Source organism: Pseudoliparis swirei, chromosome 16, assembly GCF_029220125.1.
Source record: "Pseudoliparis swirei isolate HS2019 ecotype Mariana Trench chromosome 16, NWPU_hadal_v1, whole genome shotgun sequence".
Classification (NCBI taxonomy): Eukaryota; Metazoa; Chordata; class Actinopteri; order Perciformes; family Liparidae; genus Pseudoliparis; species Pseudoliparis swirei.
The window spans coordinates 22,195,240-22,222,175 of NC_079403.1; the positions used below are offsets into that span (position 1 = coordinate 22,195,240).

The 26,936-nt window shown below is 41.0% G+C and overlaps 1 protein-coding gene across 3 annotated transcripts; it reads left to right on the forward strand.

Moving 5' to 3' along the window:
- Positions 1–397: 397 nt before the first annotated feature.
- cep162 (centrosomal protein 162) lies at positions 398–26,455 on the forward strand. Of its 3 annotated transcripts, none has more exons than XM_056434135.1 (29): positions 398–594; positions 2,301–2,402; positions 3,874–3,991; positions 7,495–7,635; positions 8,492–8,639; positions 9,291–9,430; positions 9,524–9,585; positions 9,857–9,887; positions 10,386–10,460; positions 10,874–11,086; positions 12,046–12,127; positions 13,180–13,453; positions 13,615–13,840; positions 14,123–14,268; positions 14,997–15,137; positions 16,645–16,761; positions 18,436–18,548; positions 19,212–19,311; positions 19,500–19,626; positions 20,170–20,333; positions 20,474–20,578; positions 20,669–20,911; positions 22,047–22,271; positions 22,383–22,683; positions 24,026–24,158; positions 24,244–24,385; positions 24,475–24,573; positions 25,033–25,167; positions 25,877–26,455. In XM_056434135.1, exons 2-29 carry the CDS (start codon positions 2,343–2,345, stop codon positions 26,054–26,056), a joined length of 4,041 nt encoding a protein of 1,346 aa, XP_056290110.1. In that variant the 5' UTR covers positions 398–594; positions 2,301–2,342; the 3' UTR covers positions 26,057–26,455. The 3 variants fall into 3 exon arrangements, with proteins under 3 accessions (XP_056290110.1, XP_056290108.1, XP_056290109.1); XM_056434133.1 differs by having other exon boundaries at positions 513–594; positions 14,126–14,268; XM_056434134.1 differs by having other exon boundaries at positions 513–594; positions 9,327–9,430.
- Positions 26,456–26,936: the final 481 nt, after the last annotated feature.

Sequence of the window (26,936 nt, forward strand, 5' to 3'; positions counted from 1 at the left end):
AAGGAGACAGGATGCACTGTGAATCCTCTCATTTCAAAAGATAAATATGCATTTGTTTGTTAAGTTAAATAACTTAGCTCAAGTTGTTTATTAACTATCGCTCATATTATTAACTATCGTCTTCTTTTTAACTTTTGTCTTTCAGAGAGAGGAGAGGAAACGAAAGCAGACCAGGAGAGAGAAGAGGAAAGCAGACAAAGGCAAAAGGAGGCAAATGTTTAATTTTTGAGAATGGGCTATACAAAATGAACTGAATTGAACTGACCAATTAAATATGAGAGTTCATTTTACTTTTATTTTTTGTTTGTTTGTTTTTCGTTTGTTTTTTAAGAATAAGTTATTTACTTTCATTCAGAATACACTCCGATTAGAGAGTGGCGGTAATGCACCCGAAAGATATTTGCCACCCGCCATAAAAAGCAACAGAAGAAGAAGAAGCCGGCAGTCCATTGGGTATTATTTCCCGTGACGTCATTTTTCCTAGCCAATCAGGTTGGTTCTGTCACCCGGGAGCTGTTGCGGGAAGTAACAGACTCAAACGAGCAACAAGTGTCCTGTTGGGAGGAGAGAAAGCGGCCAAAGTATTTCTGTAATGTGAGTTCTGTCGGCGAAAGCCTGCTACATGCACGAATGGACGCGTATTCCGCATGCGGAGGCAAATGTTAGCGTGAGCTTACTTCTCTCGCCAGCTAAAGACACGAGCTAACACCAGGAGATAAACTGCTTGGTTAGCTACTGCTGGCTATATAACGTTAGGTTTGTTTTGAAAAACACCGGAAGTAAGGTAAACCTCTCTTCAAAATAAACTCCAGCCCCCACGTCACTGCGCATTGTGTGCTGCTTCTTTATTATTTTATTCTGACAGTTTGGACGGGAAGTGCTAACGTCACCGTGTGTACGTCCCGTTAGCTCTTACATGAATTTGAAGAAGCTGGTGTAACGGTTAAACCGGCGACCCTTTTAACTGCCGACTTTTCACGTATAGCTGTCCTCTTGAATGCCGCTTGGTTTAATTTTGTAATGAAGTGTCAACCCCTCTCGTATACTTAATAATATATACTATACAAATTAAACAATGTGATGTTCACGAGCGCAGCTACGTGTTTTCTTCCTATTTTCAACAGCTGTCTAACTACGAAAACAACGGGCGCGTTGGTTCAAAGTCGACAGTTGGCTCGGTCGCTTCTTAAACCGTAACACCTGTCACTCCTAGTAGATCTGGCAACGTTATAGTGCACTCGGGCTTTATAACAACTTTCTAAATGTATTCATCCCTCAAGTTCATCCCTGAATGAATAGAAGAAAACACTTTCTCTTATTAATGCATTTGAATGAGTTTTAACTGTTTTCACTAACACTTCTGGTGGATTTCTGTTTTCTAGATTATAAACCTAAATCTTTTTAGAAAGTTTCGGCGATATTTCGGGGATACATGTTGGTGCCTTTTATACAGTATTTCATCTTCACTTAGCATGAGTTGGGAGAAGAAGGTGTTCACCATTCACTTCACTTGACTACATCAGTCATCCCTCCCCCCAAAATATATATATAAAAATAATAATAATATTAATATATCTTCACTAAATAGGCCTCCTGATTATCTGTCTCATTGCTCACCAGTATGTTTTGTTGGTATTCACAAAGCAAAGAACACAACAATACACATGATAACATTCAGCCAGTTAGTGCTTCAAGCATGCCAAAACCTTTGTTTATACACTACCGTTCAAAAGTTTGGGATCACCCAGACAATTTCGTGTCTTCCATGAAAAATCACACTTTTATTTATCAAATGAATATAAAATATAGTCAAGACATTGACAAGGTTAGAAATAATGATTAATATTTGAAATATTAATTTTGTTCTACAAACTTCAAGCTCAAAGGATGGCCAGTTGTATAGCTTATATCACCAGCATAACTGTTTTCAGCTGTGCTAACATAATTGCACGGGTTTTCTAATCAGACATTAGTCTTCTAAGGCGATTAGCAAACACAATGTACCATTAGAACACTGGAGTGATAGTTGATGGAAATGAGCCTCTATACACCTATGGAGATATTTCATTAGAAACCAGACACTTCCACCTAGAATAGTCATTTACCACATTAACAATGTAGAGAGTGTATTTCTGATTAATTTAATGTTATCTTTATTGAAAAAACAGTGCTTTTCTTTGAAAAATAAAGTCATTTCTAAGTGATCCCAAACTTTTGAACGGTAGTGTATATATGTCATATATAAGCTTTATACACATGAGGGGTCATTTCTTTCCCTAAATGCTTTTTCTCTCTGTCAGTCGTCTGGGTTCCCATTGGCTGATGGGGTGGACAGTATCCCTATGTCTCACAGACTGACCAAGCAGGAGCTGGATGAACAGTTTGAGCTGTTCTTGAAGGAGGTAACGTAACACAATGTCCATGCTGCTATGGGACTATGCAAAGATTATCATCATACATTTAGGGTTGCCTGGATCACACTCGCAGAGACATGGATACGGCAACGCTGCTGGCTTCATCTACACGTGATGCCTTCCTTTCATTATATCTTTGAATGTTTGTTGAGCAGAATCTCCTCAACAATGTAAAATTGGCACTTCCGCAGATTGAATATCTTTAAATTTAATTAAATACATGTTTACAGTGATTTTAGAAGGCTGTACAAGATGACATTGCATCTGTCTCTGCATTTACTGCTGTGGTCTTTTTGTTAAAGTGTCCAAAATATGTTACATGAGTCCTAGGGCGTTTACGACTGCTGCAATTCAGATGTATCATGTTGTCTTTCGCCCGATAACTACGATGAATCCTGAGCGAACATTGTGATTGACAGGTCGCCACCACCGTATTGACCGGTCTGGCATTCGTCCGTGTTTTGGTCGTTGAACTTTAACCCTTTCACAGTGTGTTTTTACTTCATAACAGTTAATTACCTTTGCATTGAAAATGCGGAAGGTTATGTTTTGATCGCCGTGTATTTATTTATTTATTTATTTGTATGCGCGTTACTCGCATAACTCAAAAAGTATTAAACAGAATCGCATGAAATTAGGTGGGATGATTGGTTATTATCCGGGGACCATTTGATTAGATTTTGGGATTGATCGTGTCAAAGGTCAATGTCAAGGTCATGAAAAGGTCAACATCTTCTTTTTACCATTTTGGCATGCAACTAATGCCAAAATGTTCATAATTCAATGCCCAGTCGTGTGATATGCGAAGGTATGCGCTCTACCGAGTGCCCATTCTAGTTGTAAGATTGCTTAAACTTGTTTGTTTTTTAATAACTGCATTATGCTAAAACCACAGATGAGCGAGTAGTCTACGACAATACACAGAGTGAAATAGTCAGCTATTCTGTTAAAAACCTCCTAGGTCTAAATCCAGAAACACAAAGTGGCCCGACGAAAATGAGTGACCCTGAATTGTCACCAATAGCAACATGGCAGCGGCCTGAAGTGACTGATCTGTCCGATCCACTCCAACTCCAATTCTCTTCTAAATTAAAAGACTTACTGATTGTTAAGTGCTCTTCTTTAAAATTGCTATAATCCTGAGAGATGAATAAGTGTCTTTAATTTTGTATTTAAACCTTTATTTAACCAGGTGAGTCCCATTGAGATAACAAATCTCTTTTTCGAGGGTGACCTGGACAAGACAGGCAGCAACATAAGAAAAAAACACAGAACAAGACGAGTTAAAAGAAACTAAAAGTTAAGAGACAAGTGACATAACAGAGTTGATTTAAGAAACATTAACATTTTTGGGAACCTGCTTCCATTTCTTTCCTTTTATATTTAAAAGCATTACGTGGTATCAGTGTCTGGCTCATGGTGAAGCCATCTCTCTGACTTAAACCGGATTTCCTGTCAGTCCGTTTCAGATGACTCTGAGAAGCAGCACGGTGCTAAAAGCAGCCAGAGATCCGCCCAGAAAGCCGCAGCGCCCTGGTGGCAAGATGAGGAACACAGCGGTGGAGGAACCGGGAGAGGTAATAAACGGGGAGAGGATTCTCCATAAAAACAATAATAACGGCCATCACGTGGACGTGTTCGCCTGGCAGTTTTCCAGAAGGAGAATGTGTCGGTGGCTGCAATAAGCTCTGCAGTCCATGGAGGAAGCAAGAGAAGATTTGGGGGGGATGTTGTGGAATTCCCAAGATGGTCAAATCATCAATCAGCATTATGGATTTTCACCAAGCACAGCTGTTCTCAAATACCTGAATGGTTGTCGTCTTAACTCTACTGCCACACAGCTCCGTTCTTCCTTGGGCTGACTTACGTTATTGTTACCTTCGCATTGAAAATGCGGAAGGTTATGTTTTGATCGCCGTGTATTTATTTATGTATTTATTTATTTATTTGTATGCGTGTTACTCGCATAACAAAAAAAGTTTTAAACCGAATCGCATGAAATTTGGTGGGATGATTGGTTATTATCCGGGGACCATTTGATTAGATTTTGGGTTCGATCGGATCAAGGTCATGAAAAGGTCAACATCTTCTTGAATCGCATGACATTTGGTGGGATGATTGGTTATTATCCGGGGAGCATTTGATTAGATTTTGGGATCAATCAGGTCAAAGGTCAAGGTCATGAAAAGGTCAAAATCTTCTTTTTACCATAGCACGGTCAATTTGTATCCAATTGGCATGCAACTAATGCCAAAATGTTCATAATTCAATGCCCAATCTTGTGATATGCGAAGGTATGCGCTCTACCGAGTGCCCATTCTAGTTTTGTAATAGTTCAGTCTTCTTTATGAACTCAACGTCATTAACTAGCACCGTGGAGATGGTTTGGTTTTAGATGAGAAGAATGCTGGCTCAATGTGCACTAAGAGAATATTGCAGGAGGCATGACGGGGAACATAGCAGGAAGCATCAAAGGGAATATACAAGGGAACATAGCAGGAAGCATCAAAGGGAATATACAAGGGAACATAGCAGGAAGCATCAAAGGGAACATAGTAGGAAGAATGACAGGGAACATAGCAGGAAGCATGACAGGGAACAAAGCAGGAGCATGACATGATCATAGCAGGAATCATTTAAAGGGAATATACAAGGGAACATAGCAGGAAGTATGACAGGGAGCATAACAGGGAACATAGCAGGAAGCATCAAAGGGAATATACAAGGGAACATAGAAGGAAGCATGACGGGGAACATAGCAGGAAGTATGAAATGATCATAGCAGGAATCATTTAAAGGGAATATACAAGGGAACATAGCAGGAAGCATGACGGAACATATCAGGAAGTATGACAGGGAGCATAACAGGAAGCATTAAAGGGAATATACAAGGGAACATAGAAGGAAGCATCAATGGGAACATAGTAGGAAGAATGACAGGGAACATAGCAGGAAGAATGACAGGGAACATAGCAGGAAGCATCAAAGGGAATATACAAGGGAACATAGCAGGAAGCATGACAGGAAACAAAGCAGGAAGTATGACAGGGAGCATAACAGGGAACATTAGACACAGTATTGATTATTTCCTCTTAAACTATCTTTCTAAATAAGTAATATTGTTCTACCTTCCTGCACCTAAAAGAGGGCCAGTGTGTACATGCATGAAAACAAAGCCTGGTGTAGATTATGTAGTTTTATTCTGACAGCTATTCCAGATTTAATCCGACAGTCCACCAACATTATTTGCTCTTATGTTTCTTCCCGCTGTCTGAAGCCGCGGAGCCTCGTTATAAGCCGGTCCCCAAACCTCGCTGCAAAGCTTCTGATACGGCGGTTCAATTGGACACCCCCCACAGAGATACAGTCTCGACGGATTCCCAAACCGTGGGAAGACGCAGAACTCCGTCCGACGGCTCTGACGGTGTGAGCGGTGAACACCTCCAGTGTGTGTCGGCAGAGAGGAGCCCCGGTGAGACTCTCTCTGATGACACTCCACCAGCCAGCAGTGGTAGTCATTCCCAGGGGGACGGAGAAGATGGTAACTTCCACTCAAGCCCCCCAAACGCTCCGGTTGTCTAGCACTATAGTCCCTCAGCAGTAGAGTGATAGACAACACGAGCACCACGAGTTCTCCTCAGTCTTTCTCTTCATTCAGCTTTTAGTTTTTAGTTTATTTTGTTCATGTTTTATTGCCTGGACCTGAAGGCTTACTGTCTTGTATGTTTGCTTACTGCTACAGTCCATGTATATTTATTAATATATTTATATATATATATATGTGTGTATATATATATGTATGTGTATATATATATGAGTATGTGGTGTGTGTGGATATATATATATATATAATATATATTACATAGAAGGTAATTGGTTGTCATTGTGATGCACCGCCTAATAGAGTTGTTTTTGTAAAATAATTTTAATGAACTGGTAATTTCATTTAACTTCCTATGTAACTTTGTAAATTTATTATTTTTTATTATCATGAGGACTGAACAGGTAGTGGACAGTGGGTAGCAGTGTGAGGATATGAGTAGTAGTAGTAGTTGTAGTAATAGTAGTAAAGAAGTAAAGTGTATTTATATATTGCACTTATCACAGACAAAGTGTCACAAAGTTCAGTACGGTAGTCAATTAAAAACAATTTGTCAATAACCGGGGCCAAAACATTTGAACAGGTAAAAGAGTAAAGTACAATACACAGTAAAAGATGATGCAGTAAAAAACACAATAAAGCAAATAAGAAGAAAAAAGAAGGAGAAAAAAAGCAGGCCATATATTATTGAATTTAACCAAATGCCAGTGTAAACAGGTATATTTTGAGATGTTTAAATGTTACTATTGAGTACTACTAGTAGTAGTACACAGTCTGTGTGTGTCCTCCATCCATCTTAAAATACAAGTAAACACTTAAATCTTGAAATCCTTCACTTATTTAATTTATTAAGGAAGACCAAATAAATGCCTCAAGCATAGTCGAGATACAAGTCACTGCACCGACAGGTGAAGAGGAGGAGTGGTTGCAGAAAGGAGAGGAAGGACATTTATTCTGAGTCCCTACGCAGATTCATCCAGGTTCCATCAACCGGTCCTCACCTGCTGCTGATGCTCCTCCGTGTTGAATGACACAAGAGGAACTAGAACGGGCACTCGGTAGAGCGCATACCTTCGCATATCACAAGATTGGGCATTGAATTATGAACATTTTGGCATTAGTTGCATGCCAATTGGATACAAATTGACGTGAGCTATGGTAAAAAGACGATTTTTACCTTTTCATGACTTTGACCCGATCGATCCCAAAATCTAATCAAATGGTCCCCGGATAATAACCAATCATCCCACCACATTTCATGCGATTCGGTTTAATACTTTTTGAGTTATGCGAGTAACACGCATACAAATAAATAAATACACGGCGATGAAAACATAACCTTCCGCATTTTCAATGCAAAGGTAATGAGTGCTCTAGAAGTACCCCACGTATAATAAAGAGCTGATCTGCTTCCAGCTCATAGCCGTCATCTCTGAACAAGGTTCACTCGAGCTTTCTCCCCATGACACTTTCCTCCAGGACTGCTGGGCTCCGGGAAGACTTTCAGGAAGTCTTTGAGGAGGTCTGTTGCACTGGAGGACGAGGATCCAGGAGATGCTGGTTTGAAGGGAGACGAGCTGAAGGCAGCTGCATTCGACGGAGACGGCACGGAGCTCGAGGGTGAGTCACGCCCTACAGGGGGGAGCAGGGGAAGTTATGGTTAGGCCTCCCCGTCAGTGATGGCTGTGGATGACGTGAGCGATCTTTTGATGTCAAACGGCCATGGTCGTCACATACGACACTACACTCAGGAGTGGACAATTATTATTAAACGTATTGTATTTTATGTATATTATTTGTATTTAATTTTTTGCAATCTATTCATCATTACCCTTTCTTTTCTTTTTTTTCTTCTCTTGGAGTGAGCACCATTTGATGTTTGTTGTGTTCTTTGTGTGTTGTGTAAACTGTATACCTGAATATCACGTGTACCAGGACATACAACTGAAAAATTGACAAAGCAAGTGACTGTATGGAAATTCATATTGTTATGTTGTAGAAAACTACATTAAAAAAAGTGAGTTTAAAAAAAAAAAAGGGGGGAAAACCGTCACTGTGAGATTTCTCGTCAACATTTCGAGGGAATTTCCTCAAATTTGGCAAAAAACTTCTTCCCGGATGAGCTCATTAGAACTCAAAAATTCACTGTGACTCGACAAAACCCGGGTTTGGCAATAACTCATGAACTCATATGCTAATTATATAACTTTCACACAAATGTCTTAACTGGGTAAAATAATGAAGTGATGACATTTCGGACAGATGTGGTTTCAAGCTGCAACATGACTGGTTGGTGGAGACGTACAGTAATGACGTTACTAGTAGTTGTGTCATATATCATGGAGCACAACACTGGCTGTCTGTGGTTTGGGTTTTCTAGACAGATAAAACGGAGACATCTGCTGCCCCCCCCCCCCCCCATCCAATCACGCCTGTGCTCTCTGTTCGTGTGTGTGTGTGTGTGTGATGGTACCAGCTGCTAACACGACGGCCATCGGCTTGGATACGATCGAGGAAGAAGAGGAGAAAGCCAGGTTCTTTGCCCAACTAGAGGCAGGAGCGCTAACAACTATCGATTACTCCATTCTGAACAGAGAGCTGGACTCAACTACTTCTAACCTCAGGTATGTGAGCAGCCTTATTGTTATATCACACACACTAAGTAGCCTGAACAGATCAATCAAGGTGTCACTCCATGCTCCTTTTTTTTCTGGAGACAATAAGTCATATAATAGGAGAGCATTTTGTTTCCTTGACTATACTCTCTTGGTAAAGTTTGAATACTCTCCTTTTAAGGTGACATCTGTTTTCCACTCCGTGCTCTTATGGTGCTTACACACACACACACACACACACACACACACACACACACACACATGTTGATTGTACAGTTCTGGGTTTTCTTTTGGGAGACTGTTGACCTCTCATGCAAGAACATTCGGCTTTGTATCCAGGTGTGTGGAAATGTCCCGTTAACAAGTTCTCAACTTCCTCGTCCACGCTAGCAGCTAGAGCCACGTCAGCCAAATAAAAAAACACACCGTATTCATCCAGCAGTATGGAAAGCATCTACAGTTCTATTCCAGTCTGGGTGGTTTGGGTTCAATAGACAAATCTTGTTCTAGTAAGTTTTTATCTTGGAAATACGCTGGTCACAAGGGGTCACATGATTTCGCAAAATACCCTGTTACAAAGAAGATAGCTAAACTGCTGTTGTGAATCATGAGATAAGTTACTGAGGTTCATTGTTGATATATTACTTCTCTCTCATTGAGGCTTGGAGGTAATGAGGATGAATGTCGTCCCTCCAGGAGAGCTGAGGAAGCCGTGGAGCAGAGTGATGATGATGATGGTGATGATGATGATAATGAAGAAGGGAAGACCAGAGTCCCAGAGGCGGTCAGAGAGTCTCCAGGTAAGAGTAATCATCACTTGGCAACCGTGTTTTATTGATCCGTCTGGATCCATGTGTCTAAATCTGTTTTTTTTTCTCCCTCTGTCGTTACAGGATCTCCAAATTACAGTGAAGATTTTGAGGAAGAGGCAAACGGAAAAGAGCTTTCGAAGGAGGTTTGTAGTTCAAATCTAAAAGTAGAGCATCCTGGTATTAACGTGATAGTATGGGTTTTAGACCGCACCAATAATCTTCTCGGTTCTAGTATGACCCATGACACACAAATTAAATGACATAATCCATGAGCTGCCTTAACTGCTGTTTACATGCTTGATATCAGAGCTGCGAACCATTCGCCATGTATGTCTTTATACTGAAATATCACAAACTGACATCTTGCTACATGATCCACTTATTCATCCTCTGATCTTTTTCTCTTTTTTTTAGAAGTCTAAAATGTCTCTAATTCTTGCCAAAGGTAAGTGAAAAAGACTCATGGGTATGGGTGGGGGTTTGGCCGTACGCAACACTAATATCATGAAATAAAAAGATCACTACATATATCTATATATTTTATATATATATTTATACATATATATATATATGTTTTTTAAATATATATATACTGTATATTTATATTTAAATTATATTTATATATATTCAAATTATATTTATATGTATATATATATTATATTTATATATTTTTATATATATTTATATAATGTTATATATATGTATATATACATTTATATATATATTGTATATATATATTTATAAATATATATATTTTGTATATATACTGTACAAGTGTTGTGTGTTGTATATATTTTTATTTATATATATATATGTATATGTGTTGTGCTGCCCTAATGCTGCTATAGTGGACAAATGGACAAAGGTTGTTTCCAGGAATAACGATGGGCTTCGAGAGCCGATCTGCGCTGCAAATATAACAAACTCTTAACGTTTGTCTCAGTGTCTCTCCATGATTCCCTGGATGACACCGGGGGAGGAGAGAGAAGAAAGGACACAGCAGGGTCACTGGACAGAGGTAACACTAACACAGTAGGGATGAGAGGAGTCCAGTTGCACTAAACAAACAAGTACCAGACTAGATCATGCAGTTTAAACAAGATCACCTTTAAAGGCAGCGCGTGGCATACTATTGCCCCCTTTTTTTTTAAATGTATTGTTCTAATAGTTATCAAGATTGGTTCACAATGGATCATTTATGCGCATCTCGTCTTTTTTAGAAGATGCAGCACGCTCATTCTAGAAGATTCTAGATTTAGAGCAACCAGACACGAGGCGTCGTAATAACTAGTTTCCTTAATTTATTGATGCATAACCCATGTTGCATTTAGTTTCAGTTTTGTTTGCATAGTGGACGTTCCAAATTCAACCTCCATGATTCATTGTTGTTCCCCCACAAATTCATTTTAAGATATTATATGTCCATTTTAGGCCAGTCGTACGTGCAGAGTAGAGCCTCAGACATGGAGGCTCTGCATGAGGCCTACAGACAGATCCACGCCGTGGAAGATTCAGAAGACCATCATCTCCATCGTTCGTCTGTGGAAGGGAGGGGGCAGAGCAACAGACCGGTGTCTACATCCTCTTCTCCTCCTCATCATCATGCCACACAGTCTCTTCAGCCGGCTTCAACCAACGAGTCAGGTCAGATGCCACCGTTGTACTTCTGGTGTTTTTTAAAGACACTCACAACATAATAAGTACACTGCTACAGCATTTATATGTTACATTGTTCGTACGGTCATAGAAAACCTGGAAAAGTCATGGAATTTTAAAATGGTTATTTCTAGGCCTGGAAAAGTCACGCTCTCATACTCATAATTTTCTTTTTTTCGCACTGCGAGTGAACGCACCGTAACTGAAAAGTTGGGTGGCCATAGCAACAGTAGCTCAGGGATAATATCCACTATCATGTACACACCGAGATTTCACAAAAATATTTGGTCATGGAAATTTAGTTTAAAGTCCTGGAAATCCATCGTTCAACATGTGGATGAACCCTGATGTAAAATACTTTTAATTTTAATTATCATTCTCAGAGAAAAAATTAAATACTTTGCCAACTAATATTAATCAGCTTTCATTGTTTGATTTTTTCACCCCCCGTTTTAGTATTTCTTTCTCTTTATATACATGCTCTCTATTTTGCTCTTTAGCTCTTAAATGTAAAGTCTCTTTAAGACACGACAACAGAAGCGTTGTGCTGTGACAGCCATCATTTCTAGAGGCTCGAGTACATAGGTACATCTGGGTCCCTTCAGGTTCTCCTCGAAAGCCACGCCCCCAAAATGCTAACAATGATCGTAAACAACAAACACGGCTGCTGTTGAGTTTCACAGCTTCACAGAATACACGCAGACAGGCAGGTAGCCAGAAAACAATCATTCATGGATTTCTTTCAGGATGTAACGAATGAATCTCAACAAAAGTAGACAAAATATTTCTGGAGAAGATTGCCAACCCTGCCTTTAAGGTACTGGCACCCAGTGTGTTGTGTTGTACTGTCAGTGGTATTGAATCAAACATTCAGGCAGTCCTGTACTGAACTGTAAGCTCATTACACGATGAAGTATGTTGAATCATTATTTTGTTTTTGTATCTAGAGCTTCCAACGGTAGAAGAGTTGATGAGACCCATCCGACCTGAGAGGGACGATCTCAGAGGCTTCACCCTCCAGCCAGTGGGGTCAGGACACATCTTACCTGAATCTATCAAAAATATAGACTTCACAAAACTGTTGTGTAGATATTATGAACATGTAATAACAGAAGTGTTGATGGTAAAGCATGCCTATAAATATAACTAATCCAGTTCAGACAGGATGGTCAACTGAGCTAATATCCATTTCGGAAGCGCAGTGATATCGGTGCATCCATCGTACGGCGAGTGGCGGAGCAAACACGGTGTGACCTGTTGTGAAAATAATGATTTTAAAACGTGAGATGACAACAAATATGGAATGAAGCAGCATATGTATTCAGATAAATGCATTTTGTGGATTTTTGTCTTTTTTTTCAACAAATGTTGACTCTTGGACTCAACAACAATCTGAAGTTATGGGAAATGTTTGGGGAACAATAATGTGAAACACTGAACTCCAACTTAAAACAATCTGCTCTTCAAAAATCCTTCCATTAATGCTTGAGTTCGCACACATTCTCTGATAAATTTTCCTTTTTTACTAGATCTGAAGAAGTTTTATTAATCATTTGTACGGGATTATTTTTGATTGATAATTTACCAAAATACATAATAAGCCTAGATCAATGATAACAATAATACCTAATAATAAGGAGCATAGATAAGTAATAATAATACATAATAAGGAGCATAGATTAATAATAATAATAATACATAATGAGCATAGATGAATACTAATAATAATAGATAATAATGAGCCTAGATAAATAATATTAATACATAATAAGGAGCATAGATGAATAATAATAATACATCATAATAATAGCCCTACTTGTGAACAAAACAATCCACTTTTTTCTCTGTACCCAAGGCTAAGTCTGTATTTGTGAGTTACTCAACATGCAATTTCCAATAATATCCATCATCTACAATCTGAGGTCATTGTAGGATGACACCTGCTCAATCTGAGATTCAACACTGTACCATGGACATCAGGCACAGACCTGATTGGTGCTTTAATTGACTTCCAAACCTCTATTTAGTCACAACAACACAAACTTAGGTTTTTAGCATTGTTGTCTCTTCATGTTTTACAGTGCTGTAGAACTGGAGGACCAAGAAAAGACACCGCGCTTCTTGGAAAGGACGTTCTTAGCTGTGACGCCGACAGACTCGCGACTGCAGGGAGCAGACCAGGCCGACCCCGTCGCCGGGATACGGGCAGCCGGGGGGCTGACCGCCCCCCCGTCCGGCTCCCCGGACCCTCGCAACCTGACGTGGAGCATCAGACAGGAAGTAGAGAAGCTGATGGAGGATCAGAACAAACCCTCTTCCACGTCCTCTCAGGCTGGAAAAGCTAAGAAACCACAGGTGAGGAGACAAGGTACTGTAAGTGTGTGTAAAGTCACATGTGAAATTAAATATTAAATATAAAGAGGTGTGCATGGGAGTGACCGGTAGGAAATTGTCCTTGGGGTGTGGGGGGGATCAGTGGGTGGGATCAAATATAACGGGCCTGATGTTCTCCCCAGGCCTCGCATGGATCGGCTGCCTCTCTGTCCTCTACGACGTCTTCAGCGAGGAAACCCACCGGGGCCCCTGTGAGAGGCAGGAGAGTGGAGGGCAGGACATCCGGGGCCCCGGGGCCGAGTAGAGCTGCTGCGTCAGCCACGAGCCGGCCTTCTGTTTCACGTCCTCTGCAGCATCCACGGGAAAAAGCCAAAGTTACAAAGAGTCCAGAAAAAGAGGACAACACAGGTTAATAATGGCACTCACGCACAATATATCAAGTGATTAAACTACTCTCGATTATTTAAGATTATGCGGTTTGTCTCTCACTATAAAAGGAACATACATTTATTTTAATTTTTATTTTAAATCTCCGCAAAGATTTCGATCCTCTTCATGTTTGTTATCTTTTTTTTTATACCTTCATGTCTTCTTAATACAGGAGCCTGGGGTGGAATAGTGTTATCAGTGTGTCAAGTTGTGCATGTGTGTATATAAAGGTGCTGAATACCTTGAATGTTTCTTGGTTAGCAGAGCCGGGGCTGAAGGTGAGCAGCGAGCTGGTGGCGTCCGTTCAGTCCTTGGTGGCCGTCCTCCAACAGCAGATAGACACCAGCGGTCACCGGGACGATGCCGCAGACGCACCGGAAGTCACCGGAGATCGGCTTCCAGATAACGTAGGAAAAATATTAAAATATGCAGCTGACTTTTTGGTTTTCAAAACGACATGCTTAATAGAATGCTGACTCGGCACACAGCGTGCGTCCAGCTCAGTCGCAAGTTAAAGAGGCGTGCAAGAAAGCAGAGTAATTATTTTTGAAAATGTTTCAATTAAAATACAAAATGCACAGGAATGCACTGCTGTTTTTAGTTTTTTTGGGCTACAACTGCACATTTAGTTGTGCAACCCTGTGCTGAATAACGTCAAACTCTCCTTGACTCTGGTGTATGTAGCCGCTCACGTCAGGTTGTAGCGCTGAGTTCTTATTGATAATCTACAGGACCATGAATTCAGACGAGAAGAATTATAGCTACCGTCTAAGACATTCAGCGACACAAACGCATGAAAAAATGCTAAAAAGAAGAGAAGTCGGCACGCTTTCTAGTCGGGGATCTCTGTGTAAATGAAGGAGGAGCGTCGCTCCTGTATTGCAACACAGAGATGGAGTTAGTTCACGTTATTGTGCTATTTTAGTCGGACAAATGTGAGTAAGAATAGACTTTTAGTTGTTTGCATATCACTTTGGTACGAGATGTTTCGAAGAAGGACGAGTTGAGGTGTCACGTCTGTGTTAACCCGACCGGTGGTCTGGGCTCATGGAGGAAATAAGCGGCGCACGTAATGGGTCGATGACCACAGTTCACGATGCATGTGATGTCAGTGTGTTGACCTTTTGACCTGCAGAGGGAGGAGGGGGACCTCGGCTCTCTGGTGGAGGAGCTGAGAGGCCAGCTGGCTCACAAGGAGAGGGAGCTGCAGATGATGAAGGGAGGAGCAGAGGAGCTCAACTCCCTCCGACAGCAGAACTACCTTCTGCACAGCAAGGTGCGCAAACACACTCACAGCTCACGACCTTTCAACAAGAATATTTATACCACGCCTTCATTTTATTGTTAGCTGTAAGCTACTTTTATTTGTTTCAAGTTTTTATTTGTTCGAGAGGGACAATATGTGTGTGTGTGTGTGTGTGTGTGTGTATATACAGGACTGTCTCAGAAAATTAGAATATTGTGATAAAGTTCTTTATTTTCTGTAATGCAATTAAAAAAACAAAAATGTCATGCATTCTGGATTCACTACAAATCAACTGAAATATTGCAAGCCTTTTATTCTTTTAATATTGCTGATTATGGCTTACAGCTTAAGAAAACTCTAAAATCCTATCTCATAAAATTTTAATATTTCCTCAGACCAAGTAAAAAAAAGATTTATAACAGCTGAGTGTTTGTCAAGGCTCAGGAAACCCTTGCAGGTGTTTCGAGTTAATTAGACAATTCAAGTGATTTGTTTAATACCCTACTAGTATACTTTTTCATGATATTCTAATATTTAGAGATAGGATATTTGAGTTTTCTTAAGCTGTAAGCCATAATCAGCAATATTAAAAGAATAAAAGGCTTGCAATATTTCAGTTGATTTGTAATGAATCCAGAATGCATGACATTTTTGTTTTTTTAATTGCATTACAGAAAATAAAGAACTTCATCACAATATTCTAATTTTCTGAGACAGTCCTATACATGTATATATTTTTTTATATATATATATTTATATATATATATGTAAACATATATATGTTTATATATATATATACATGTATATATATTTTTTTATATATATACATATATATATTTTTTAATATATATATATGTATATATACATATATGTATATACAGGACTGTCTCAGAAAATTAGAATATTGTGATAAAGTTCTTTATTTTCTGTAATGCAATTAAAAAAATATTAAATATTAAAAGAATAAAAGGCTTGCAATATTTCAGTTGATTTGTAATGAATCCAGAATGCATGACATTTTTGTTTTTTTAATTGCATTACAGAAAATAAAGAACTTTATCTATAATTTTCTATATGTATCTATACATATATGTATATATACATATATTTATATATATATATGTAAACATATATATGTAAACATATATATATATATATATACATAAAAATAAATATGTAAAAACTAAAAATACATACATATATGTATATAAATAAATATGTGTATATATATATGTGTATATATATATATCTATATATATAAAAGAAACAAAAGAAATTTCACATGCATCATATTGCACACGGATATATTCCACGTAAAGGCATTAATTAATTTGCACATTTACGGTTTTATTCAATCATATAAAATTAATACATCACATATCCATGACAGTACTAGTACTGCTAACCCAGGTTAAACTATCTATGGGCACACGTTTGGGTGGACAACAGCCATCCCCCCTTTCAATGCATGAATCTGTAGCAACAACGACACGTCGATGAGGAGTAAATAAGCATCATTATTTTTGTGTCTCCTCAGCTGAGAAGCGCAGAAGAAGCCAGTCAGAAGAAGAGAGGGGCAGTTGGAGAGGGAAAGCTCCAGGAGATTGATAAAGAGATAAAAGAGCAGGAGACGCTCATCAAAGGTTACCAGCAGGTGTGTCCTCCTGATCTCTTCACTGTTCATTCCTCAGGGGTTCATCCGTGTGTGAGTGGGCTTCCCTTGGATCGTCACTTAATCAAATCTCTTTTTCTGACATACCCGTAGTTCCAAGCTTGTCAACTCTGTTGTGCTTAGAAATGTGCGTTTACAGTAAAGGATTCAAAATCCTGAACAAAAGAACCACCTGTTAGGGAGCCGGGGTGCAGACAAAACGTTTTAAACTGCTTTTAAAGCTATTAAACAAAGAGACATTCTCCCACCTCGTTTCTAAAATTCAATTCAGTTTATTTGTATAGCCCAATTTCACAAATTACAAATTTGTCTCGGAGTGCTTTACAATCTGTACACATAGACATCCCTGCCCCAAAACTTCACATCGGACCAGGAAAAACTCCCAAATAACCCTTCAGGGGGAAAAAAAGGGAAGAAACCTGGAGGAGAGCAACAGAGGAGGATCCCTCTCCAGGATGGACAGATGCAATAGATGTAATGTGTACAGAATGGTCCTAATTTGATAATAGAGTACCGGTACTTTCTTGCTGTGCGCGTCTGACCAATCAGCGACGGCCATCCCTGCAAACCACGCCCTCTGAAAGGTTGTTATGGTTGAAAAGAGGCGTCTACTTTCTGCTCACTACAGAGTTTAAACTCGGAAGTGTCCGTTATATAAGAATCAGAATCAGAATCAGAAACAGTTTTATTGCCAGGAATGTTTTCACAAACAAACGAGGAATTTTTTTTGGTGGAAGGTGCAACATTTTGGACATGACAAACAAACAACAATCAACACGACAGAAAGACAACAAATAATGTGAAGTGTTTGGGTGTGTGCTTCAAGTGGTGTGTTTTAGTTAAAGTGACGTGTGTGGAGGAGGGAAGAAGAAGGAGGAGGGAGGAGGAGTGAGGAGGAGGAAGAGGAAGGAGCGGGAAGAAGGAGGAGAGAGGAAGGTGGAAGAAGAGGTGGTAGTCCTGGGGGTGACAGTCAGTCAGTCCCGGGGTCCATTGATGAGCCCCCGTCGGAAAAAGCTATTGGTGTGGCGGGAGGTCGTGGTCATGATGGACCGCAGCCTCCTCCCCGAGGGGAGGGACTCGAACAGGGAGTGTCCAGGGTGGGAGGGGTCAGCGACAATCTTTTCGGCCCGCTTCAGTGACCTGGAAGTGAACAGGACCTGGAGGGAAGGCAGATTGCAGCCGATAACCCTCTCGGCCGAGCGGATGATGCTCTGCAGCCTGCGCTTGTCTTTGGCTGTGGCTGCAGGGTGCCAGACGGTGATGGAGGAGCAGATGATGGACTCAACGATGGCCGTGTAGAATTGTACCATCATTCTCCCTGGCAGGTTGAATTTCCTCAGCTGCCTCAGGAAGAACATCCTCTGGATCTGTAAATGAGGGAGGGGTTTCGGTCACAGTTTAAATAACTTTGTTGTGCTGCTGGAATACAGTCTGACCGAGATAACGTCACAGTTACCCCGGGGTAACAGTATTTAGATTGTGCCAGCTCGGTAGTCTTAATTCATTCATTCTTAACATGAAGCAGGCTGCCACCAAAAACATCCTCACTCACATGTCTCAATTGCATGGTGTTTTCTTTTTTGTCTTTTTTCCACCCCTTATAGTCTGAAGAGTTGTTCTTATTCATGTGCAGTGACGCTGAGGTTTCTGTTGCAGGAGAATGAGAAGCTGTATTTGCAGATGAAGAATCAGCAGCTGAAGAGCAAAGCCAACGAGGAGGCCATGTTTGGAGAAAACCAGAGGCTGCTGAGTGAGCTGACTTTCACAAGGTGTGTCCACCAGAGATAGTCGTGAATGTCTTCCAAGTATGACGGTCCCTTTTTATATATACACTACCGTTCAAAAGTTTGGGGTCACTTAGAAATGTCTTTATTTTTTAAAGAAAAGCACTGTTCTTTCAATAAAGATGACATTAATCAAAAATACACACGATACATTGTTAATGTGGTAAATGACTATTCTAGGTGGAAACGTCTGGTTTCTAATGAAATATCTCCATCGGTGTATAGAGGCCCATTTCCATCAACTATCACTCCAGTGTTCTAATGGTACATTGTGTTTGCTAATCGCCTTAGAAGACTAATGTCTGATTAGAAAACCCTTGTGCAATTATGTTAGCACAGCTGAAAACAGTTATGCTGGTGATATAAACTATACAACTGGCCTTCCTTTGAGCTTGAAGTTTGAAGAACAAAATTAATACTTCAAATATTAATCATTATTTCTAACCTTGTCAATGTCTTGACTATATTTTCTATTCAATTTTCAATTCATTTGATAAATAAAAGTGAGTTTTCATGGAAGACACGAAATTGTCTGGATGACCCCAAACTTTTGAACGGTAGTTTATGTATGTGGGGTTTTTTCTGAAAATGGAGCAACTGTTGCTTTATTGCTGTATTTTGTCTATGGCCTTTCCCCATCTTGACCAGGGAGCAGCTGCATACAACCTCTCGGACTGTGGGAAGTGTGTGCGCCATGGATCACACTCAACGCATTACAGACCTCTTAGCTCAACTAAATGTATTTCAGGTAAGTACCAACAGTCACTGAAGCCGTCCAGAAGGTCCCCCATTGTGTTCTCCAGCCCACGCTGGGAATTAACCGCATCTACACTCAGATATTCTAACCTGCCAACAGACAATCAAGGGTTCATTCATTCATCATATTAAGGGCAAATGCTCAGTATTCAGGAAACCAAGAGATGTGTTTCTGTGCAGAGGAATGAGGCCAAGTTGTCCGAGGACGCCCACAGACTGAGGCAAGAAAAGCAGGCTCTGGAGGTCGAACTGCAGCTGGTGAAGAAAGAGAGGGACCTCGCTAAAGCTCAGGCTGTGTCTGCCTCGGGTAAAACTGGATTCAAAATTCTAATCCCCCCAAAAAAGTTTCTTACAGACGTTTATACTCTGGGTTCGTACGGTCATGGAAAACCTGGAAAAGTCATGGCATTTAAAAATGGTCACTTCCAAAGTCATGGAAATTTGTTATATTTGTATTTGCATTTACGCTAAGTTTTAAATAACTAATATGCTATGACGCTCAAAATATTAGCCTCTTTCATACTCGCAGCGCAAATGTGTAAAAAAGTGAACGCACCTTAATTGGCAAGACATAAATGTTTATTCTTATAATCTAAACTATTGTTTCTCATTCGTTTGTGTCATTTAATGTTATATATGCTGTATGCTTTGGAATTCTCATTGTTGGTTTAAATACGACATGTTCTCACGTTTTCATGTGTGGACCGAGATTTAAAAAAAATGTTTGGTCATGGAAATTTGGTTTAAAGTCCTGGACGCCCATTGGTCAACATGTGAACCCTGTCTACTGAATATGCGTCTGCCATATTTGTTCTTTTTACTGACGACGTGTGCATCCCTCATGTGTCAGGGGACAAGACTTTTGAGATGCGCGTCTTGGAGGACAAGCACAGAGAAGACATGGCGGCCCTGAAGAAGAAGCTGCAGTGGTTTGCTGAGAACCAGGAGCTGCTGGACCGAGATGCTGGCAGACTGAAGGCCGCGACAGCGGAGACGCGCCAACTCCAAGAGCAGGTGAGGCTCGCTTAGAGGAGTGAATGATTAGATGCTAGATGTCTTGTGTGGTAGCCCCTGCCTTAATGATCTGGGAAGTGTTCCAGGCACAATGTAAAGCTGCTTCCTGTGTTGTAACTGGCAGCGTGTCTCCATGTCAGGTAGAGAGGCTGAAACTGGAAGTGGGCAAAAGAAGCAGTGAGCAGCAGAGGAAGACCAAAGAGAACACCGTGGGCACGAAGAGGATGCAGGACCTTGAGCGACAGGTCACTCACATATACACAAATACGCTTGTCTAATCACACTCGTCCCCCCCCCCCCCCTGAGTCCCTTCATGCTTTCCTCTTCTTCACCAGGTGAAGGAGCTGGAGCAGCTACTGAGACGCAGAGACCCAAACTCCCTGCCCGCTCTGATCTACGCCGCGGCCTCGGCCAGCCGTCAAGAGGGCGTGGCCTCCGAGACGCCCCGCCCCCCACCCGGCAGGGTCAACGCCCTGCTAGAGCGCCGGATCCAGCGTCTGGAGGCTGAGCTGGAGGGCCACGACGAGGAGGCCAAGCGGGGCCTGCGGGCCATGGAGCAACAGTTCCACAGGATCAAGGTACGGCTCATGTCAGTCTAGATGTAATAACAAATGAATGCAGGACATTGTCAGATAGGGATATATCATATTATTGTTGTTGTTAAAGCTGCACTTTTTACAGAGCAAACATGTGACCTAGGCTCAATGACGAAGTTGTGACAATGAGGTACAATTTCCTGATTACGCCTGTCGCCGCCAGGTGAAAGTATTCTGTATTTCAGGGTGCATTGTCTATCAACCGGGGGAGGCGGGGCTTAGTGATGATGCAGCAGCAGCTAGGAGAATGTCAGAAGCCTCAGGCTGACGATCCTGAACAGAAGGAAGCGGCATATTGTCAGAGTATCCTGTAAACTATTTTATGTGGTGGCAAAATCTTTTACTCAATTGTATATTTTCTTTCTATTTTTTGAAGTAATTGGCCTTTTATGAAAAATCATGTTCGTAGGGCTTTTGTCTCAGCGAGAAAAATACAGCGAGTATAAACCAAGCTTGAAGCGCCGTCGACAGTTTTAGTGTCCGTACTGTCGCTGCCAGCAGGGGGATACAGAGGTTCCACTTCAGCGAGACTCTTCTGCTGCTGCTGTCACATGAGGGATATCACAGAAAAGTACAGACAATACATGACGAAGACCCACGGGAAGAGACCTAAATCAATGCCAGCTGTGTTCTTGTTTGTTTGTTTGTTTGAGCTCATATAAAATTTAAAAAATGGGCTGATCGACACTATTCTGAACAGAATTTGCTATTTATGTGTCCACAAGTATTTCTTCATTTATTTATGTGTGACATTTACGTGTCCGTATATTCAAATGAGCTGGGCGGTCACATAAATGGACACATAAATAGAGAAATAAATAAATGAAGAAATACAGAAATGTAGAAATATATTTATTTAATGATGTCCTGTTGATTTATAACTTATATTTATTCATTCCTGTATTTATTTATTTATTTATACATTTATTTAAGTATTTATTTATTTATTTGTTTATACATTTATTTAAGCATTTATTTATTTATTCCTATATTTATTCATGCATTTATTAATTTATTTATTTAGACTTAAGTCATTTTGAGTCCTCCATAGAAACTGCAACAAAAGGTCATGCAAAAGCAAACTTCACAAATTGATTTCATGAAAAACATGTTTTAGCTCCGCTATGAGCAGCAGATCTCCGAGCTGGAGCAGCAGCTGGAGCAGCAGCTGGAGCAGCGGGAGGCAGCGGGGTCCGAGCCGCAGCCGGCTCCGGCTGGAACATCGGAGGAAGAGCTGCGGCGCGTGGAGGAACGCCATCGGGAGAGCGAGCGTTCTCTCCAGGACCAGATCGAGGGCCTCCAGCAGCAGCTCAAGCTCACGGCTGCAACGGGAGCTACCCAGGTCATCAACACGCAGAGACACAACTCACAGAGAATATGAGGATATTGGTCTCCGTGTGATGATTCGACCAATCCAAAGGGGCTGTGACTATAACCTCACTTCCCTTCACAGGCCCAACCCAGTCCCGGGCGACACCAGCGCCACGCCGAGGTGGCGTTCGGCGCCCGGATCGAGCGGCTGAACAATGACCTCGCCTCCAAGACGCGGAGCGTTCAGGAGCTTTGCCGAACCGTCGAGAGACTGCAGAAGGAGAGGAGGAGCATGACGCCCGGCCCCGACCCACGACCGGAAACCCGTCCGGCGGTGACGAAGAGGCAACCGGCCAAAACACTCGGCTCTGCTCCCCCGGGAGGAGAGGAGACGTTCCCAGCTGCCCACTGTGAGAAGAGCTACCAGCCCACCGTGTTCACAGGTATGAGTATCATCATTTATACCACGCTCCGAGTGAATGCTAGATTCTGATTGGTCCTCCTACTAAGTAGTTACACTTAAACTGCCACTTCACCATTCTGAATGAATAAATAAAAAAGGTATATTTTGCAACTGTAGTTCATCCTCTGAACACCACAGGGAGGCGACTTTAACCAGAAGAAGTAAGTTACACTGTCTCTGAACTTAAGAGTTGCTTATACTCGCCGCCGTGAGGCGTAATCAAGGACGTGATTTAACCCTCCTGTTACCTTAGGGTCAATTTGACCCCATTCAATGTTTAATGTCTGTATTCTTTTGGGTCAATTTGACCCCAGGCTGTTTTTCACTGTGTCAAACATATAAGAAATATCAACTTTTTTATATATTTAAAGGGCTATTTAGGTAGTCAACAAACAAACATAAAGTACCTCACACTTAAACTTGGAAAACAATATTAATTCTAATAATTTTCTGGAGGTTTTAATTGCTGGGGTCAAATTGACCCCGAGGGTAAAATATGTCAGTAAATATAAAGGTAACAGGAGGGTTAAACATTGAATGCGGTCAAATTGACCCAAAGGTAACAGGAGGGTTAAGTAAATATATTTTTTTCTTCTTTATAATGCATTTAATGCTTCTTTACAGCGCTTGTATAAGGACAATAAAGTAGCCCATGAATATGAGATTAGAGTTTACAGATAATTACAATCTCTCCTCCATTTTGTGGGCGTGGCTCTGGGTTAATCTCCTCATCTTTTTGATTCTTCGCGGCTCTTTTTTTGTTTGAATGTATGCCGAGAGGAGTTTAAAAGATTTACTGATACATAAAAGAGTTGGGTCACATCCACTGATCGACTCAGGGCTGTCTGTGAAAATATGGATATTGATTTGGGGACGATGAAGTGGATGCATTATGTTAAAAAGGGGCGTGTCCTACTTGGTGAAGTAGTGAACAAACTTTTCATTGCCTTCAGTACCTTAGAGAATAGTACGGATTCTTTCCGGTATTAGAAAAACCCCGGTACAGACGTAACACCTCAAAGACCTGATTTTGTATTCATAAATTATTGTTATAATGTAAAATAAGATAATGGATCACTCCCTTGTTCTACATTGTTTTCTTTTAGTTTTTTAGTTTCATTTAGTTTATTTTTTGTTGTTTATCCTATGTTTTACACTTATATAAATATGTATAACTAAAATCCAGACATGCAACATCAATTGTCTGAAAGACATCTGTAAATGTCTTATTGATGCCTACTTTATTTTTTTTCTTTTACAGAATGAAAAAGAAAAAAGAAAACACATGGGAATATACACGTGTGTCATTGTCTCTTTGACAGGAAGTCACATCTCGGAGGTCGTGCAGGAGAACGAGGCTCTGAAGCGGCGCGTGGAGCTTCTGCAGCTGCAGAACGAGCAGGAGCGGGAGGCGTTGACATCTGACGCTCTACGAGCCAAGGAGGAGCTGTGCAGGTGTGTCCCGGTGCCAAACACACACACACACACACCGGCTTAATGAGGATGCGCTCAAGAGGCTGAAGTGTCTTTGATCTGATAGGCTGGAGGGCCACTCTGCAGAGCAGCTGGCCTCCATGAGAGCGGAGCACCTCAGGGTGCTGGACCAGCTGCGTGCCGCCCACGCCCTGGAACACGCGTCCTCCAAGGTCGCTGAACTGGCCAATGAGCTCAACGCTCAGGAGGTACCGGCTCCCTCGCTCGTCGCCGCGTGTCAACAGGGAAGTCCTGACAGCGACACCGTTAACCTCTTAACCTTCCCATCGACCTGCAGATAACGGTGAGGCATTTGCGAGACCGGCTGAAAGAGGTGCAGGGAGCTAAAGAGGCCCTGGCGATATCCAGGACCCGAGAGGACGCGCTGCAGAAGCAGGTGATGGTAGCCCTAGGTCAGAGGTCAGAGGTCAGAGGTCGGCAATCTTTCATATGCCATCATCCATTTGGCCCAATTTTCCACCAAAAAAAACTAGTCTGGACCCCCAAAAGCTATTTTATTTCACTGCTTGTAAAGTTTTATATATAGTCATACTATATAGACAAAAACTATTCTTTGTTGTATTTATGAGATTATAGAACCAGAATAAAGACAATTGTTGAGATTGTACTGCTATTTTACCTGTTATAGCAATATTTTTTGAAGAAGAGAAAGAAAATGAAACGCTCTCAAGCACACACGTTATACACACCGTTGGCGGTAAAAGAAAATGAATACGTCTACGCTCTATTTGTCATCCATTGAAAGTTCACTGAGGACGGCGGCGCTCTGCAAATCTGTGGCACAAAACCTTGTTCTGAATTGGATTTTTATTCTGATTTGATTCCTTTATTCCAGCTGACCAGACTGCTGAGGGAGCTGAAGGAAGCTAAAGAAGCTCAGAGCCCAGAGGTGAAGCTCATGTGTGGCCTGGAGAGGAAGATCGTCAACATGGAGCTCAGACACCAGCACAGAGAGAAGGAGCTGCAGCAGGTACACACTTCATGAGACGAGTCACGTGGAGGAATTTTACATTTTAGGAGCTTAAGTATAGAGGAATAGAAAATGAAACGTGCAAGAAGTCTCTCACGTGCCACTCCAAACGGGGTTTATGGAAGCAATATCTCCCATAAAGCCCAGCTCTGTTGAGTGCACAGCTGAAAGTGGTCCTAAGGACCGATGAGTCGGTTATATTTGGGCTGATTAATGTCCTCCTTACCTGGTCCATGAGGGTTGGTCCTCTCCGTGCAGGTTTATTGTGGCTCTACATTATTTACATAATAATTGTAATTAATTGTCACCAGATAGTATAGAGAGGCTATTGGGAAAAAAGGGTTTACTTTTTATTTTTTTTATTCAGTGTTATATAATGCAACAAAATATTAACAAGACCAAACGAGGTGAATACTTTTGAAGTATTACACAACAGTATGATGTAAGTTAATAGAAGCTCCACCCACAGAAGGATTTTCACCCAATAGAGCAAAAAGAGACAACTTCAAACCATCTGAGCCAGACAATATATTCAATTCAATTTCAATTCAGTTTATTTTGTATAGCCCATTATCACAAAATACAAATTTGCCTCAGAGGGCTTTACAATCTGTACACATGCGGCATCCATGTCCCAGGACCTCACAACGGATCAGGAAAAACTCCCAAGATTATATACTGAACAGAGTCGTCATCCGTCCCCCTGCAGGTTATTGGCAGCTCGTGGCAGACGTCGGAGGCCAATCAGCAGTCGGAGGTGGAGAGCTGGAAGCGTCTGGCTCAGGACAAGAGCAAAGAGTTGGAGGCTTTCCGGCTGGAGCTGGACTCCATCCTGGACATCCTGAGACATCTCCAACGACAGGGACTGGTTCTCCCCCACTCCTCCTGACCCCCCCCCCCCTTCCCCCTGTTCTTCACAGCCCGCCCTCACCCAGAGGAGATGATGCACACGCGAGGTTTGACTCGCGTCTACTTTGTGAATGCGGAAGCTGATAATCGTGTATTGAAGCCAAAGATGGAGGAGATGTTCGAGTGAGTTCAGGTGAAGCTTCTTCTGACAGCCGCTGTAATATTACTCGATTACCTTTAATATACTCAGAGTTGGGTCTCAGAGGTAGAAGGAGTTAAAGCCACGAGTGTTTCGACTAAAGAACACACACACACACTACTGGTTTCTTTCTTCTTCTTTTTTTAATGTTTTGTAGCTGCAATCTATTTTTTATGTAAATTATTGTAACTTATTTAAGATGAAGTGAAAATTAAAAACAAAATGTCAAGTCTAAACTGGGATAGTGTCACCTTTTTGAATTAATTGAATCCACTTCATCCTCATCTTAATGCACAGGATTTACTTCACTTTCTAAGAGATGTGCTTCGATCTGTAGACACACAACTATAATCAAACATTGATATAATGTATCCACCCAATATGGCTTTAAAAGCAGTTCCATCCCTTAACACCTCATTTGCATGCAGTACTTTCTCACCTGTTCTACACTAGTTGAAGTTATTTTACAGCTGATGTTAATTTCATCAGCTGACCACGAGTGTCGGTCGTCCGGCCCTCTGGTTTGATGAGAGCATTCTGCACTGATGAAATAATAAGCAACATTTTATTTGAGGTTTGAGTTGTTTATGTTGGATTAAAATGTGCTTATGGAATAGTTATAGCCCACTAGTGCATGCACAAAAACACTTGTTTCATAATAATATATATATATATATATATATATATATATATATATATATATATATATAGCCTATTTCAT

Bases quoted from the DNA above. Each gene is read 5' to 3' on its own strand.
- cep162 (XM_056434135.1), top strand. From the start codon at position 2,343: ATGTCTCACAGACTGACCAAGCAGGAGCTGGATGAACAGTTTGAGCTG. The intron at 20,579-20,668 runs GTCACTCACATA...CTTCTTCACCAG, and splicing joins TGCAGGACCTTGAGCGACAG to GTGAAGGAGCTGGAGCAGCT. The intron at 25,168-25,876 runs GTACACACTTCA...GTCCCCCTGCAG, and splicing joins GAGAGAAGGAGCTGCAGCAG to GTTATTGGCAGCTCGTGGCA.